The sequence below is a fragment of the Sarcophilus harrisii genome, chromosome 1, assembly GCF_902635505.1.
Source record: "Sarcophilus harrisii chromosome 1, mSarHar1.11, whole genome shotgun sequence".
NCBI classification, from domain to species: Eukaryota; Metazoa; Chordata; class Mammalia; order Dasyuromorphia; family Dasyuridae; genus Sarcophilus; species Sarcophilus harrisii.
In genome coordinates, this window is record NC_045426.1 from 639552998 (window position 1) to 639568743 (window position 15746).

The 15746-nt window shown below is 40.0% G+C and overlaps 1 protein-coding gene across 2 annotated transcripts in view; it reads left to right on the forward strand.

The window, feature by feature from the left end:
• Window positions 1-15746, forward strand: part of RHPN1 (rhophilin Rho GTPase binding protein 1) — a 48688-nt gene that overhangs the window by 8183 nt on the left and 24759 nt on the right. For both annotated transcript variants that reach the window (XM_023496674.2, XM_031947314.1), the window contains exons 2-4: window positions 10413-10528; window positions 11847-11975; window positions 14654-14729. In XM_023496674.2, the coding sequence (XP_023352442.2) occupies window positions 10413-10528; window positions 11847-11975; window positions 14654-14729 (321 nt within the window). The remainder of the gene's footprint in view (window positions 1-10412; window positions 10529-11846; window positions 11976-14653; window positions 14730-15746) is intronic.

Consider the following 15746-nt stretch of genomic DNA (forward strand, 5'->3'; position numbering starts at 1 on the left):
ATTGGTATAGCTAAATAAATAGATTAGTTTAGGTAATATTGTCATCTTTATTATATTTGCTCACCCTATCCAAGAGCATTTAATATTTTTCCAATTGGTTAGATCAGACTTAATTTGTGTGAAAAGTGGTCTGTAATTTTGCTCATAAAGTTTCTGATTTTCCCTTGGCAGATAGATTCCTAAATATTTTATATTATCAGTAGTTACTTTAAATGGAATTTCTCTTTGTAACTCTGACTGTTGGATTTTGTTAGTGTTATATAAGAATGCTGATGACTTATGTGGGTTTATTTTATAACCAGCAACTTTGCTAAAGTTGTGGATTATTTCTAATAACTTTTTAGCAGAATCTCTGGGGTTCTCTAAGTATACCATCCTGTCATCGGCAAATAGTGATAATTTGGCTTCCTCATTGCCTATTCTTATTCCTTTAATCTCTTTCTCAGCTCTTATTGCTATAGCTAGCGTTTCTAATACAATATTAAATAGTAACGGTGATAGTGGGCAACCTTGTTTCACTCCATCTTCTTCATTTCTTACATCACAGTTGTATTATGTTGCATTTATATTCTATAACTTGATCTATTCCCCAATAGATTAGCATTCCTTCAGTTTCCAATTTTTCCATCCCAAAACGCTGCTATGAATATTTTTGTATCTCATGGACCCTTTTGGCACTTCTTTTAAGTCTATGAACTCCTTAGAATAATATTTTTATATAACTAAAGGGAATGCTTAAATTTAAATTACAAGCTATTGAAAAAATGCATTTTTTTCTCAATCAAGCTCCCTCTCCTCCCCACAAATCTAGGCCAGGAATTAAGATCTCTGGAGTCTCTGTTAGCTCTAAAATTTTTAAATTATGTAATTGTCATAAGAAATTGGGAATGTTTAGTTTAGAAAAGATGGATGACTTCACATGTATAATATCGAATTATCATATTGCTTGACTTCTTAAGGAGGGAGGGAAAGATGGAGGGAGCGAGTTTAGAACTCAAACATTTTTTAAAAGGTTGTTAAAATTATTTATATGTAATTAGAAATTACTTAACAAAATAAATTAAAAAAAAAAAAGGAAAAAGTGGACAACAAGAAAGCTGTCTTCAAATATTTGAAGGGCAAAATGTGGGAGAGATTAGATTTGTTCTGCTTGGCCCCAAAGGGCAGAACTAGAGGCATAAATTGTAAGCTGTGCAGAGGCATATTTTGACTTGAAGGAAAAATTTTGATATTAATTAGAACTAAAGAAAAGAGAAATGGACAGCACTGGGAAGTAGTGAGTTCTTCCTTACCAGAGGTCTTTAAGCAGAGGCTAAATGAATCCTTGTTGGGGCTATTCAACCATTCCCTTTACAACGGGGAGGAAGGAGATGGACTAGGTGATCCCTGAAGTGCCTTCCAGTTGAGATATATGGATAGGTGACCAAGTGTAAGGAGGAATGAGGAGAGGGCCCAACTTCAATAGTTGCAACAGCTTCAGAACCTTGGGAGATAAAGCTGCCAAATTATGGTGAGTCTAGGTGATGAAAATCCTTGAATGATGACTTATAGGAAATTAGGCTGAGGAATCCTGATGCTACTGTGAGAGTAAATGTTCTGTAATACACACATGCTCACTATCACCTTTGACTACACCAGGGGGTATTAGTTCCTAAAGGAATAGGAATCTTCTGTAAAACACCCCTAACTGAAAAAATAGAATACTAAATGATAAGTTAAAAAACCCTAACAAAATAAATAGTAATCTAGCTTTTGTTGGAATACCTCCAATAATGGTAAGTTCACTACTTAACAGGGTAATTTGGTTTAGCAGCTGGTTCCATTATTGGGCAGCTCCTTCCTGTCCCAGTCAGCAAACCCCACCCAATTAACCAATAAAGCATGGCAGCTGAGCAGGGGAAACTTGACAATGCTTTTGTACATTGAGGCTGAGTTCAAACTTTCCAGCCAATGCAAACACTCAATGAAATCTTAGGGTTTAAAAAACCTGGGTCTTAATTTCCTCATCTGTAAAACAAGGGAGTTGGATTAGATTATTTTTGAGGTCCCTTCCAGCTGTTAGACCTGTGACTGTGAAACAGATCTGCTGCCATTGGAACCCAGACCTCCCCTTCCCAGGAACTTGTTTTTCTGCTACACCCTGTCCTGTGTTCAGTGTTCTGAAACAGGAACTAAGATGAACTCCTAGGGTTTTAATGAATAATAGTAGTTTAATGAATAATAGTAGTTTGGTGATTCTTTAAACCCTATAAAATATTTACCCCATAATCAATTATGTAAGTGGGTGATGCTAGTATTATCTCCATTGGACAGATGTGAAAGCTGAGGCTTGCAAACTTAAAGGATTTTTTCTGATTGCTTAAGGTCACTTTTTATTTGAATCTTTTATTTATACCTCTTTCCCAGGGAACATCATATTTGGAGCCAGAGTAAGTGGCTTAGAACCCAAGCTTTTCTTACTATCTGTAAGTGTGGATGAGTTTTTCCTGGATGACCCTTCAATTCTTCATCTATAAAAAGTTTTTTTTTTTAATTTTAATGGGAGGAGTTAGGTACCCATAGAAATGGATTAATTGACCTCTCAGGTTGTTTCAGTTTTACTGAATAGAGTTATCCTTTCCTAAGGAGAGGTATTGAATGGACCCAAGCAGTCCTCAAAAACCTTAGAAGGCAGCTAGAACCAGATTAAAAGATAAATGAGAGATTTTTAAAAAATAAAAATACAATACAATGTAGATAATGTTAATTGTTTTTTAAATCAGTGTTACTAGCTGATTTCTGTCAAACTTCTGCTCTGTTCTCATATGATTTACTGCACCTTCAGGAACCCTCTTCTCATCTCTTTGGCCAGGTTCTTCTTACTTCAGTCTGAGCTTACCTGAATTCAGAGTTAGCAAGGATCAGAATGGATTTGAACCCCAGGACACCTGATTTCAAGTCTGTCACTCTTGTCTTTCACACAACTGCTGCCTCGGATAATAACTCATACTTCTAGAGTACTTCGGGGTTTACCTATTGTTCTCCTTACTGTGAGAGATTGAAAAAAAAAAGACCCTTTGAAGTGGAGGATGCCTAGATTAGAGAAACTAGGTCAAGGCATGATTATCTTGCCCAGTGAAAAGTCAGAGAGAGAGGCACAGGGGTTTAATCTGACAGGGCTATAAGTCTGGATCTCCCTCCTCCCCAGGCATTCCCTAAGTCTTTAAAAACATCCTCCCAGAGAGAGATCCTTCTGCTTTACACTTCTGTTCAGCCTCCTCTTCATTCCACTTCTAAAGGGCAGCCTTCTTTTTCTGCCATTTTCTACCTGTCTCTCCCCTGCTTGGGATAGGGGAAGGAGGGAATCCCTGACTCTTTAGGCAAAGTCTGTATTCAGCTTGGCATTCAAGGCCCTCTGCAGTCAGATCCCCTTCCACAGTCAGCTCCCCTTCTACCAAAATAAACCATGTTGCTTCCCCTTGAATCTCTCCCGCAGCCTGATTCCGGTTGTTTTCCCACCACACCCTCTCCCCTACTCCCCTCTTTCTGTAGTTGGATAATCCCTTGGTCACAAAGCCAGAAATCCCGGCTCCCTTTCTTTGCTTTGCCATTTACTGTTTCTGTCACCTAGACAAAGACATTTCCTTCCTGTTTGCCCCTAATTAAAATGGTAATAGTAATTTCTTGCCATACCTGTTTTACAGGGGTTCTTGTGAGGACCTGGTATGGAAATAAAGTTCACTCCAAATTCTGAAATTAAAATTTGACCAAATGCTTTCCTCTTAACAGCCTAACACCCTTATGAGTCAGAAAGCCCCAAAATAATTATTCCCATTTTGCAGGTAAAGAAACTGAGGCTGAAATAGGTGAGAAGACTTTCTCAAGATTTCACAGCTAGGACATTTTAGAGCAGGAATTAGAATTAATGGAGCCCAGGGATTGTGATCCACAAAGGTTTTGTGGAAGAGGTTGGTGTTTGAGTTGGACCTTTAGGGATAGTATTATTTAAATAGAAGGAGGGTTAGAGAGAGTATCCTTTGGTGGCAGGATGCTTTATATATGTGTGTGTGTGTGTGTGTGTGTGTGTGTGTGTGTGTATGTTAACTTAGCAGCTTGCCAGTATATCTTTATGGGTGGAGGTGGATCAGGAGAGATCTTCAGTATTTGAGCTTTGAAAGAACTAGGAGCTTAGAGTGATGAGGAGAAGGGGGTGGGGGATAGTCTGTGCAAAGGCATGAGATGGGGGGCTGCAACGTTCTAGGTAAGAAACAGCCCCTAGACCAATATAGCTGTAGCCCAAAGTGCACTAATGCATGAAGAGCAATAACATGTAATTAGCTTGGAAAGATAGACTTGAAACAGATGGTGAAAGTCTCTAATTGCCAAAGGATGTTTGTTTTAACATAGATGCAGTTTTTGAGCAGGGAAGTGACATGGTTCAGATGGAAAAATGTGGAAATAGAAACAATTTGGCAACTGATTAGATAGGTGATGACAAGGAAAGAGCAGAATGTTACTGTGGAATAAAGATACAAAGTAGTCTCATCCAGATGAAAATCTGGAAGATCTGTTTAGCAATGCATGGAGCTGCAGAAACAGATTGGGTCCAAGACTCTTGGTAGCCAAGGATATTGGCTATTAGTTTCTACACAGGAAAAATATTATTGGGAAGAAGTTGAAAATAAGAAAAACAGGATGTAGAGATTGGGACATCTAATGTCTTATTGGTGGAGGGGATCAGGTGACACTGAGGGAAGTTGAGGCTTAAATTCACCAAATGGTGAATAAAAGGCTAAATGGAGTTTTAAAAAAATGTAACAGGAATTGAAAATGATACCCAGGATGTGAGCCTGAGTTATTAAAAAGGTGGTGATACCTTGATAAAATTAAAGAAATTGGGAAGAGCTTACTTACAATTAGGGGACATTATAATAGATGGTGATCCAGCAAAACAGACTGAGGTTTAGCAGTCAGACAGGGACTAAGGGAACCAAGAGAGTGCAGTGTCATGGAAACCCAGGGAACAAAGAGTACCCAAAAAGAGAGTGTGGGGAAATGTTTCACAGAGGTAAAAAAGGATAAAGATCGAGTGAAGTGCATTGGATTTGGTAACTAAGAGATTACTCATAACTTGGAGGAAATTTTTGTTGATGAGGTTGGAACACAGATTGTGAGGGGTGGAGACATGAGTGAAAAGTTAGTGAAGGCAGAGTATAGACAGCTTTTCCTAAGAGTTTGGACATGAAAAGAAAATGATGACTTGATAGGATAGGCTTAAGGAACAGTTTTTTTCAGTATGGGAAGTCCTGGGCATATTTATAGGTATTCTTTCAAACTTCAGCCCAAATCCCACTTTTTTACAGGAAGTCATTTTCTTAAAATTTGTGCCTTCCATTTGTTGGTTTGTGAGTAATTATATTTGTTTCCCTAATAGTATTTGTTTCCCCCATTAGATTGTGAATTCCTTGAGGGCTGACTTTTTTTTTTTTTTTTTTTTTGCCTTTCTTTGTTCTCTAGCACTTAACAGAGTGCTTGATACATAGCAGATGTTTAATAAATGTTTATTAACTGGCAGGGAAGGCCTTAGGTACCCCATTTTGTTCCTGACTTCACAGCTTCAGACTGTAGCAAGGGAGCCAGGAACCTGGAATTCTAATCTTTGCCCTTTGGATCTACTGTGGACAGCTTGCTTTGGACAACTTGCTTTCCCTTTTTCTAATCAAAATGAGTCATTTTATTTCCTGTGATCCTCTCTGTTTCTTGATTATGAACTCTTCCTCTATCCCTGCATCCAATAGGTAATTTCTTCCTTGCATGTATTTGTTTATGATGACGTTGTTTTACCCCCTTTAGAGTTATGTTTGAGAGTAATCCCTCCCTTAACTTACCCTTTTTTTTATTACACTTTCTCTCTTCTCCCATTTTCATGCTGTTTCCCTTTTAGTGAAATGTATTTCCATACCTAACTCCCTCACTTCCTCCCTCCTTTTCTGCCCCCCCCTCCTCTCTCCCGATGTCTTTCTCTCTGTCTCTCTCTCTCTCCTTTACTTGACTAGTTTTGATGAGACTTGTTTATAGAGACTTTTACTTGCTCATCTCAATTTTGGGATATAATTTTTTCTTTCTCTTTGTTCCCCCTAGTACATTCCTTCCCTCAGCCTTCTTTCCATCCTTCTTTTAAGATTATCAAAACATAACAGAATCAGTCCTAGGAGCTTTGTCTTATTACACTCCCTCTATGACTTCTGAAAGAGTTCTGAGGGCTTGATACAAGTTTAGAAATAAACAGCAGTTGTATGACTGACCCCAGAAGCAAAGCAAAGTTGAGGTCTAAGTTCCAGCCTATAGCCTATAGCTTCAGGGTTCAGACTTGGCTATATAACTATAGCCTATAGACTGCAGCCTATAGCTTCAGGATTCAGACTTGGCTATAGGCTGGAACTTAGACCTCAACTTTGCTTTGTTTCTGGGGTCAGTCATACAACTGCTGTTTATTTCTAAACTTGTATCAAGGCTTATTTATGTTTTCCTTTTCATGTCTCTCTTCAATCCTCTAGTTTTAAGAAATCTGGGAATTTTTATTTGTAAGATTTTTTGAAATATGTGAAGAACTTTTTATGGTAATTTTTTGGTAGTCCAATAATTACATTATTTCTCTTCAATCTGTTTTGCAGATGAGTTGTTTTTGCTATGAAATGCCCTATATTTTCTTTTCTTTTTTAGTTTTTTAATTTTATTTTAATTTTTTGTTGCATGATATCATTAGTTTTTATGTAGTCCATTCTAATTTTCAGGAATTTTCTTGCTTGGGGAAAATTTTTGTACATCTTTTTCTAAGCTGTTGAGTCCCTTTCTAATTATTTCTTCATAACCTTCTTGTTTCTTTATCATTTTTTCCTGTAGAACATTCATTTCTTTATTAAAAAAATTTAACTCATTAAAAAAACACCTTTTACTTCTTCTCTCCTAGAAATTCTAGTTAAACTTATGTCCAGGCTATGTTTTCCTTTGAGGTTTTCTTTGTAGATGCTTGGGAGTTAGTCTTTTTTTCATGTATTATATTTTGATTATCTCTGCACCATAATAGCTTTTTATGATGGAATTTTTTTTTTTTGTCTGCTTATTTTTCCAAGCCTATTTCCTGACTTTAAATTTTATGTTAGAGCCAGCCTCTGCATACTTCTGGAGAGGATGTCTGAGCTGGATTTGCTGTTCCTTTCCGAAGATCATTGAATGCTGTGTTATTCCAGAATCCTGGGGACAGCTCAAGAGGGAGAATACTTACGCGTTCCTTACCTGGGTTTGGCTATGAGCAAGAGGCTTGTAGTCTTGCCACGTTTAGAATTCCCCGTAGACTGCTGTTGGACTCAGTCACTAGCTGATTGGAGAGCTCTGCTGGTTCACAGTGACTGAACTGCAGGTTTCCCTTTAGTTTGAGATCTCTTTGTTGTTTATTTTGCTTCAGGGTTCAGACTTGGCTATAGGCTGGTACTTAGACCTCAACTTTGCTTTGCTTCTGGGGTCAGTCATACAACTGCTGTTTATTTCTAAACTTTTTTCTTGCTTGGTACATAGCCTGTGGCCTGCAACACCCTGAAAAGCCACCCCAAGCTTGCCCAAGATCTGTGTCCCGGAACTGGGTAGTAAGTAATTGAATTGCCAGTTGGCACCTGCTCCTATGCCCTTCAGAAGGTCAAGCCTGTCTTTAATGGATCTGAGGCCTCATCTTCTCTTTCAACCGAGCCTCCCCTTCTGCTAGAATGGTCTATATGTGGTTGTATCTGATTCCCATCCCCTTTGTCCAAAGACTTCCCTGTCTGTCTCCTTATGCCTTCTTGGGCTGGAAAATGACTTGTGACTTTTTTTCTTGGATTTCCTGATCAGGATATAGTCATCTTGACTACAGATTTAGTGTTCTACCAGCTTTGCTACCAACTTTCCCTAGAATCTACCCCCAATCTTTTAACATTCTCTAGGTACCAGTGTGGGACTCCATTGTCCATTTCAATGTTTCATTCTTGACACCTGACCAGCCTACATCCTTTTCTAAATATACATCTCCTAGAGAATGTCATTTACTCCTGTAATTGCACTGGCTATATATTGTAGCTTTGTCATTGGAAAAAAAAGAAAGAAACAGAGAGAGGAAAGAAGAGAAGAAAGAAAGAAAGGATAGAGAGTGGAAAGAAGGAAAGAAGGAAGGGAAAAAGGGAGGAAAGAAGGAAAAAAGGAAGGAGTGAAAGAAGGAAGAAATGGAAGAAGGAGGGAGAGCATATAGTGTGCACTCTCTGTGCTAAGCACTTTACAAATCTTTATCTCATTTGATCTACCATATATATTACTTTATCTTCTGCATCAGTTATGCTTATGGTGTTCTACAAAACCTGGCCATATAACATAAGAAAAATATTGTTGTTAAAATGATGGATTTTTTGTGTTAGGGTAAAGTATAGGATCATTGAAAACCCTACATCATTTACCAGACATAATCCAGATAGCCACATCTTCTTATTTTATCTGTAGTACCTATCTTAGGCATCTTTTCTAACAGACTAACTCAGTAGATTGCTTGCTTACCTGCACAACATTGTTTGGACAGAAGAGATTCTCTTTGTTCTTATTCTTCCTTGCATGTATTTGTTTATGATGACACTGTTTTACCCCATTTAGAGTTATGTTTGAGAGTAATCCCTCCCTTAACCTACCTTTTCTTTTATTACACCTTCTCTCTTCTCCCATTTTCATGCTGTTTCCCTGTTTAGTGTATTTGATTTGTTCTTGGTCTCAGAGTGCAGAATTAGGAGTAGTTAGTGGGAGATTCAGAGAGACCGACTTCAATTTGACATGAGTGCAGAGCAGAGTGGTTCCTGGGGAAGTATTGGACTTTCCTACATTGGAGTCCTCCAACAGAGGAGGGTGATCATTTATTGGAAATGTCATAATAAGGCAGAGATTGAACTATGAGGCTTCCACGGTCTCTTCCAGCTCTTAAATTCTAAGATTCTGTGCGAGGAGATTTGTATAATAGGGAGCAGTTCGGAATGATGGCAGAGTCCTTTTTATTTTCTGAAATGTGTTCCAGGACAGTTTTGGCCTTTAGATATCACAGGGACAGTGACAGTTCTGTGAGCTTGTCCCTGGTGATGTAGGACATAGAGGAAAGGGTCCTGTTTTTGCGGAATGGACAGAGTAAGGACTCCCTAAGGAGAGAGATGAAGGGAACAAAATGAAGTTCTTATGAGCAAGCTTCTTGTGGAGGCTAGAAGGAGACACAGGTAGAGGAGACCCGAGGTCCAGCTGGACAAGCCACCTGTCCTATTGTGAACCCTCTCCAATTACTTTTTTATTTTTATTTTTTTATTTAATAGCCTTTTATTTACAGGTTATATGCATGGGTAACTTTATAGCATTAACAATTGCCAAACCTCTTGTTCCAATTTTTCACCTCTTACCCCCCACCCCCTCCCCCAGATGGCAGGATGACCAGTAGATGTTAAATATATTAAAATATAAATTAGATACACAATAAGTATACATGACCAAACCGTTATTTTGCTGTACAAAAAGAACCAGACTCTGAAATATTGTACAATTAGCTTGTGAAGGAAATAAAAAATGCAGGTGGGCATAAATATAGGGATTGGGAGTTCAATGTAATGGTTTTTAGTCATCACCCAGAGTTCTTTCTCTGGGCGTAGCTGGTTCAGTTCATTACTGCTCCATTGGAAATGATTTGGTTGATCTGGTTGCTGAGGATGGCCAGGTCGATCAGAACTGGTCATCATATAATATTGTTATTGAAGTATATAATGATCTCCTGGTCCTGCTCATTTCACTCAGCATCAGTTCGTGTAAGTCTCTCCAGGACTTTCTGAAATCATCCTGTTGGTCATTTCTTACAGAATAATAATATTCCATAATATTCATATACCACAATTTATTCAGCCATTCTCCAACTGATGGACATCCATTCAATTTCCAGTTTCTAGCCACTACAAAAAGGCCTGCCACAAACATTCTTGCACATACAGGTCCCTTTCCCTTCTTTAGGATCTCTTTGGGATATAAGCCCAGTAGTAACACTGCTGGATCAAAGGGTATGCACAGTTTGATAACTTTTTGAGCATAGTTCCAAACTACTCTCCAGAATGGTTGGATTCGTTCACAACTCCACCAACAGTGCATCAATGTCCCAGTTTTCCCGCATCCCCTCCAACAATCATCATTATTTTTTCCTGTCATCTTAGCCAATCTGACAGGTGTGTAGTGGTATCTTAAAGTTGTCTTAATTTGCATTTCTTTGATTAATAATGACTTGGAGAATCTTTTCATATGACTAGAAATAGTTTCACTTTCTTCATCTGAGAATTGTCTGTTCATATCCTTTGACCATTTTTCAATTGGAGAATGGCTCTTCAATTACTTTCACACAGGGCTGCAACCCCTTGGTCCAGACTCAGAGGAGCCGCTTACAGAACCACCGGGCCAGGATCAACCAGCAGATCAACAAGGAAATGAGGATGCGCACGGGGGCAGAGAACCTATTCAAGTGAGTGCCCTGGACTAGCCCTGGGAAACTCATGGTGGAAATCAGTTCTAACCCACTTCCCTGTGTGGGCCATGAGTCTCCCCCCAGGCTTGGAGGCCTTCTAACGGCAGAAGCTGTCTCCTCTCCTTTCCCCCTGCCAATTCAGGGGTTCTCTGAGGGTTGGGTCTGGGTCTCCTTACCATTTGGAGTATTTCCTAAGGCCAGGGTCTTTGTCCTTCCCCTCTCATCCTGAAGGCACTGGTTGTCTCCTACCAATTCTAAGGGTTACTTGAAAGCAAGATCTGTGTCCTTTATTCCATTTGGGGGCTCTGTCATTCCCTTTTGGGCATTTTAACCGACTTTTCTATAGGCATAGGTTCCCTGAGGGCAGGGCTTTATTATATTTCAGAGTCTTATCTGGGACAGGGGCCAAGGTGAGAGAAAGAGTAAACATGGGGACCAGGAAACAATTTCTGGCTTCCTAGTCTAACTCTTGCACCCATCAGCTCCTCCTTTCTCTTTCACTCAGGACCTCTTCCTTCTCCACAAGAGCACCTCCCCTCAGGCTCCCAGTGTGTGGGTCCAGGTGTCCTTCCTCTCCCTCATGTTCCCGGCTCACGCTGTGCTCATTTTAGCTCCCACAGTGCTTTGGCTAAGCCCCAGTCACCGCAGGACATTTGGAGGATGGTGTAAATCCTAATTGGGATTATTTTGTCCTAGGGCAGCTCCCTCCTTGCCCATCCCTGCCCAGGCCTTCACGGAGTGTGCCTCCCTTGATCCTTCAGACCCACTCCATCCAGGAATACAGTGTCTCAGTGCATGTTGACTCTTGGCCCATCAAGGAAGATCTGAGAGCTGGGTTAAGATTTATGGGTTCACAGGTCACAGAATTAGAGAAGAAAGAGAACTTTGAGATCATCTAGTCCAAGTCTGGGAAATAAGTTCCCAGAAAGATTAAGTGTATGAGTACTAAGTAACAGGGCCAAGGTATGAATCCAAGTAAAATGGGTGTGACGATCACATCTTCCTTTCAGGGTTGTTGTGAGGATCAAATTAAATGATATTGATAAAACACTTAGTGCCTGGGCATAGTAGGTATTTAATAAATACGTATTTCCTCCCTCAGAAAAACATATGGCAGAGCTCTGCCTTCTTGACTTTGGGCCCAGTTAGTCTTCTCCAATTTGAATCTTGGGAAACTTTCCCCATCTGTGAAATGGGGCTAATAATTATACTTGTTTCCCCCTCCCCCACCTCTTTCAACAGACTGTCTTGAAAGAACCACTTTAGACTCCCTAAATTAAGACATCTTTAAAAAACATTGTGTTTCTTTCCCCAGAGCTACTACCAACCATCGGGTCAAGGAGACGGTCGCCCTGGAACTGAGCTATGTGAATTCTAACCTGCAGCTGCTGAAAGAGGAGCTGGAGGAACTGAACAGTAGTGTGGATGTGTACCAGAACGAGAGGTGCCCCTGGTGGGAGGGGAGGGGGCCCCAGCTTGTGACCCCCCCCAACAGGCTTCTTATTTTTAAGAAGGGGAAACTGAGGTCCCAAGATCTGTGTCTCATCAGTGTCAGAGCAGGGCTAACAAACATTTACATTTCTGTGGCACTTTGATGGTCTACAAGGACTTTATATTTAACTTACAGTGTAGAGATGACTAGCTCCATGTTGCAGATGAGAGTACCAGGCACTGGGAAAGGCCACACAACTGATAAGCAGCAGGGCCAGAATCTCAACCCGTGTTTTCCTGCCAGAAAGCCAGGGTTCTTTCTTCTTTCTCTACTCCTTCTCTGTGATTTCATCAGCTCTCATGGCTGTCGTTATCATCTCTGCTCAGATGATTCCTGGTCTTTATATCCAGATCTGAGACTCTCTGAGCCCTGCAATCTCCCATTACCAAAACAACCCCAAACAACATTTTCCACCATCTGTTCTATAGGCATCTCACACCTAACAGGTCCAATGCAAAACGCCTTCTCTTTCTCTTGGTCTTTCAGTCCCTTAGATTTGCAATCTTGAAGTCATCCTCAGCCCTTCACTTTCCCTCATAAGTATCCAATTAATTGTCAATGATAGTTGTATTGCACAATATCACAATATCTCTTGAATCTGTTATTTTTCCTTCAACTCATTTAACCTAGTCCAGGCTCTTTTTGCCTCTGTACTGTTGAAGTAATCTCCCACATGGTGTCTCCAGGCTCTTCCTCTTCCAGTCCAGCTTCCAAACAGCTGCCAAATTGATATTTGTAAAACACAGATCTCATTTTGCTCAATAAAATCTGTGGTTTTCTGTTATCTCTAGATCAAACACTCACTTCTTAGTTGATTATTTAAAGGCCTTCACAGCCCAACTCTAAACAGCCCTCAAAGTTTTTTATGTACTGTTCCCCTTCTCAAATTCTATAATCCAGCTAAGTGTGCTTTCCTACTTTTCTCCACGAGTAAAAATTCCACCTCCTGTCCACTTGCTTGCACAAGCTGTCCCTCAGACCTATATAATGCCCTCTTTCATCATCTACCTTTCAGAGTCCATAGTCCATTCAGAGCTCAGCTTAAATGCTATTTCCTAATTCCTCTCCTGATTGCTTCCTACTAATAGCCCGTCTTCCTTGAAATCACGAAGTATTTTTTATGTACATACTTATATATATACTTCTTTTCCCTAAAATGTAAGTTTTTGAGGGCAGAGCTTATTTCTTTTTCCCTCCTCTGTATCTACATTGGCACATGGCAGGTATAATTGATTCTTATTTTGTACTACCCCACAGTTATCCCTATTCAGGGTCTCCATGACCCTTTCTTTCAGAGACTACTTTCCTTGCCCTCCCACCCACAAAAGGGTCTTAATTCACTCTCATCTAGAAATGAAAGCTCTTATTATCTGAGAAGTCAAGCCAAGCTTTGGGTGAAAAAGACCAGTAATCAAGGGGTCAAAGTTAGAAGGGGCCATAGACATCCTCTAATACCATCCTTCCATCTTACAGAGGAGGATAATGAAGATTCACAGAAGGAAGTGACTTGTCCACGTTTATACACAGCTGAAAACTAGCAGAGCCAAAATTCAAATCCTGGTCTCCTGGACCCAATCAGTGTTTTTCACACCATATCACCAAGTGTTTTACTTCAGCACCCTAGCTTACTAGCTGCAGACCTTGGGCAAGTTAATCCCTTCCTTCTTACTAAACCTCAGTTTCTCCATCTGGAAGATGGTGACAATGGTATTTGCTTTTCTTCCTGTACAAGGTTATCATGGGGGAAATGCTCTAAGGTTTATAAAGTGTTATAGAAATGTGAATGGTTATTATAACTGCCTTTCCTTACCCGATTCCTAATGCCTCATTTTAAATGAGGGTTCCCTGAATTTAGGTTATGGGGGAAGCTCTGGTTCATCAGATCTCAGAATTAGAAGGGATTTAAGAAGTTGTTGGAATGAAAGAATATAGGAAAAAGCATTTATCAGGCACTGTGCTAAGCACTGGAGATATAAGCATAGAACAAAGTAGTTTCTGCCTGCAAAGGGCATATTTTGTTTTTTATTTTTATCTTTATCTTTCTTTTTATTTATTTTTTATTTTTAATATTATTTAGTTTATTTACTTTTGAATATTTTTTATTTTTCCTTTTTTTAACAAGCTACTTTCTAATAGGGTGGACAACACACTTAGAAGAATGGGAAGGGAGTGAGGCATTTTATTCTAGGAAGTCCTGAAAGCTGTGAATAGAACAGGAGGCCAATCCATTGGCGCATCTTTTCTAGAGGATATGGTAGTATTGATTTGAATATAGCTCTTCAGGCCTATAGGAGGGTCCATCTGGGCTTATGTGAGGCAGCAGAGCAGATAAAATCGTCTGGAAGCATGGTCTCTGAGGGTGGGTACTGGAGTTTGCTCCTCTTAAGCACGGTCTCTGGAGATCTGGTTTGAAGGGTAGAGGAGCAGGACCAAAAATGGGAAGGGAGGAAACAAGCATTTATTAAATACCTACTGTGTACTTACCTAATGTAAATGCCTTACAAATATTATCTGGCCTTGGTGAAAAGCATGGGTCCAGTCCCCTTCCTTCTTTAGGCTAGCTGCTAGCCTGAAGTGAGTGAGGGGGATCCCTGGAGGAACCTCAGAACTCAGAGTCCCTTTTGTTTCAGCGAAGGCATCAGTGTCCCCATGATCCCACTGGGGCTGAAGGAGACCAAAGACTTGGATCTGGCCACACCCCTGAGGGTAAGTCCTTGCCCCAATCAGAGAGAAGCCCTTAGTTTGAATGGAAAATGACATTTTCCCAAAGGCAGCATACAGTCTGGTGATCTGAATTCCAGTTTCCACTCTGACATCTCTTAGCTGCCTAACCAGGGGCAAGGCATTTCTCCTGCCTCAGTTTCTTCATCTGTAAAATGGGGATAATACTCATGCTGCTGTTTTGTTTCAAAGAAAGTGTTTTATAAGTTTTAAAGGAACATAGAAATATGAGCAGTTGCTATTTGTATAATATGGCCTCTACTTGATAACTGCTAATTCCTCATCTTAGCGTTCTTAGCGTTCTGGGTCCTCCACAGTTTGTCTTTACCTAATCTTCCCTATTTTGTCTTCTAGTTACCTGCTCTTAATCTCTCTATTCTATCAGCCAGATGGGGTATCTATCCCCTGGACATAGCTTGACTTTTTTTTTTTTTACATTTAAATCTTTGTTACCTTCGTTTTCTAAGGTTGAAATGCTCTTCCTTCATCTCTGCTTTTTGAAATTCTATCCATCTTTTTAGACCCAGTATGGCAGCCATCTTTCCAAGAAAACCTGATTCTTGCCCCACTTCCCAAAGATAAGAATGATCTCTTCTTCTATGAGTCCTCACAAACCTAAGAGAGACTTTATCTTTCACTCAAAAAAAGAGGGAGATGCACAAATTTAGAGACTTTTCCACTCCAAATATCCATACAGACTATTTTTGCTCAACTTGTGATAGGGCCTTCCGAGCTTGCAATAGAATGATCAGAAAGTTGGACACGCTCTACAGTGACCCTGACATAGTGATGCCATTTTGGTTCTTCTCTAGAAAGAAAGACATCTGGGTATGGATGCTAAGATCCAAATCTGGGCTTAAGGCTTCACTGATCCTTTGACATCTCCCTGGGGCTCTCACAACTGATCCCTGGAACCTGCCTTTAACTCTTGGGCAACTTCACCTTTTACACTAAAATTCTCTGATTCATAAACTCCTAGCTAAAGGGTCCAAGCTTCCTGAG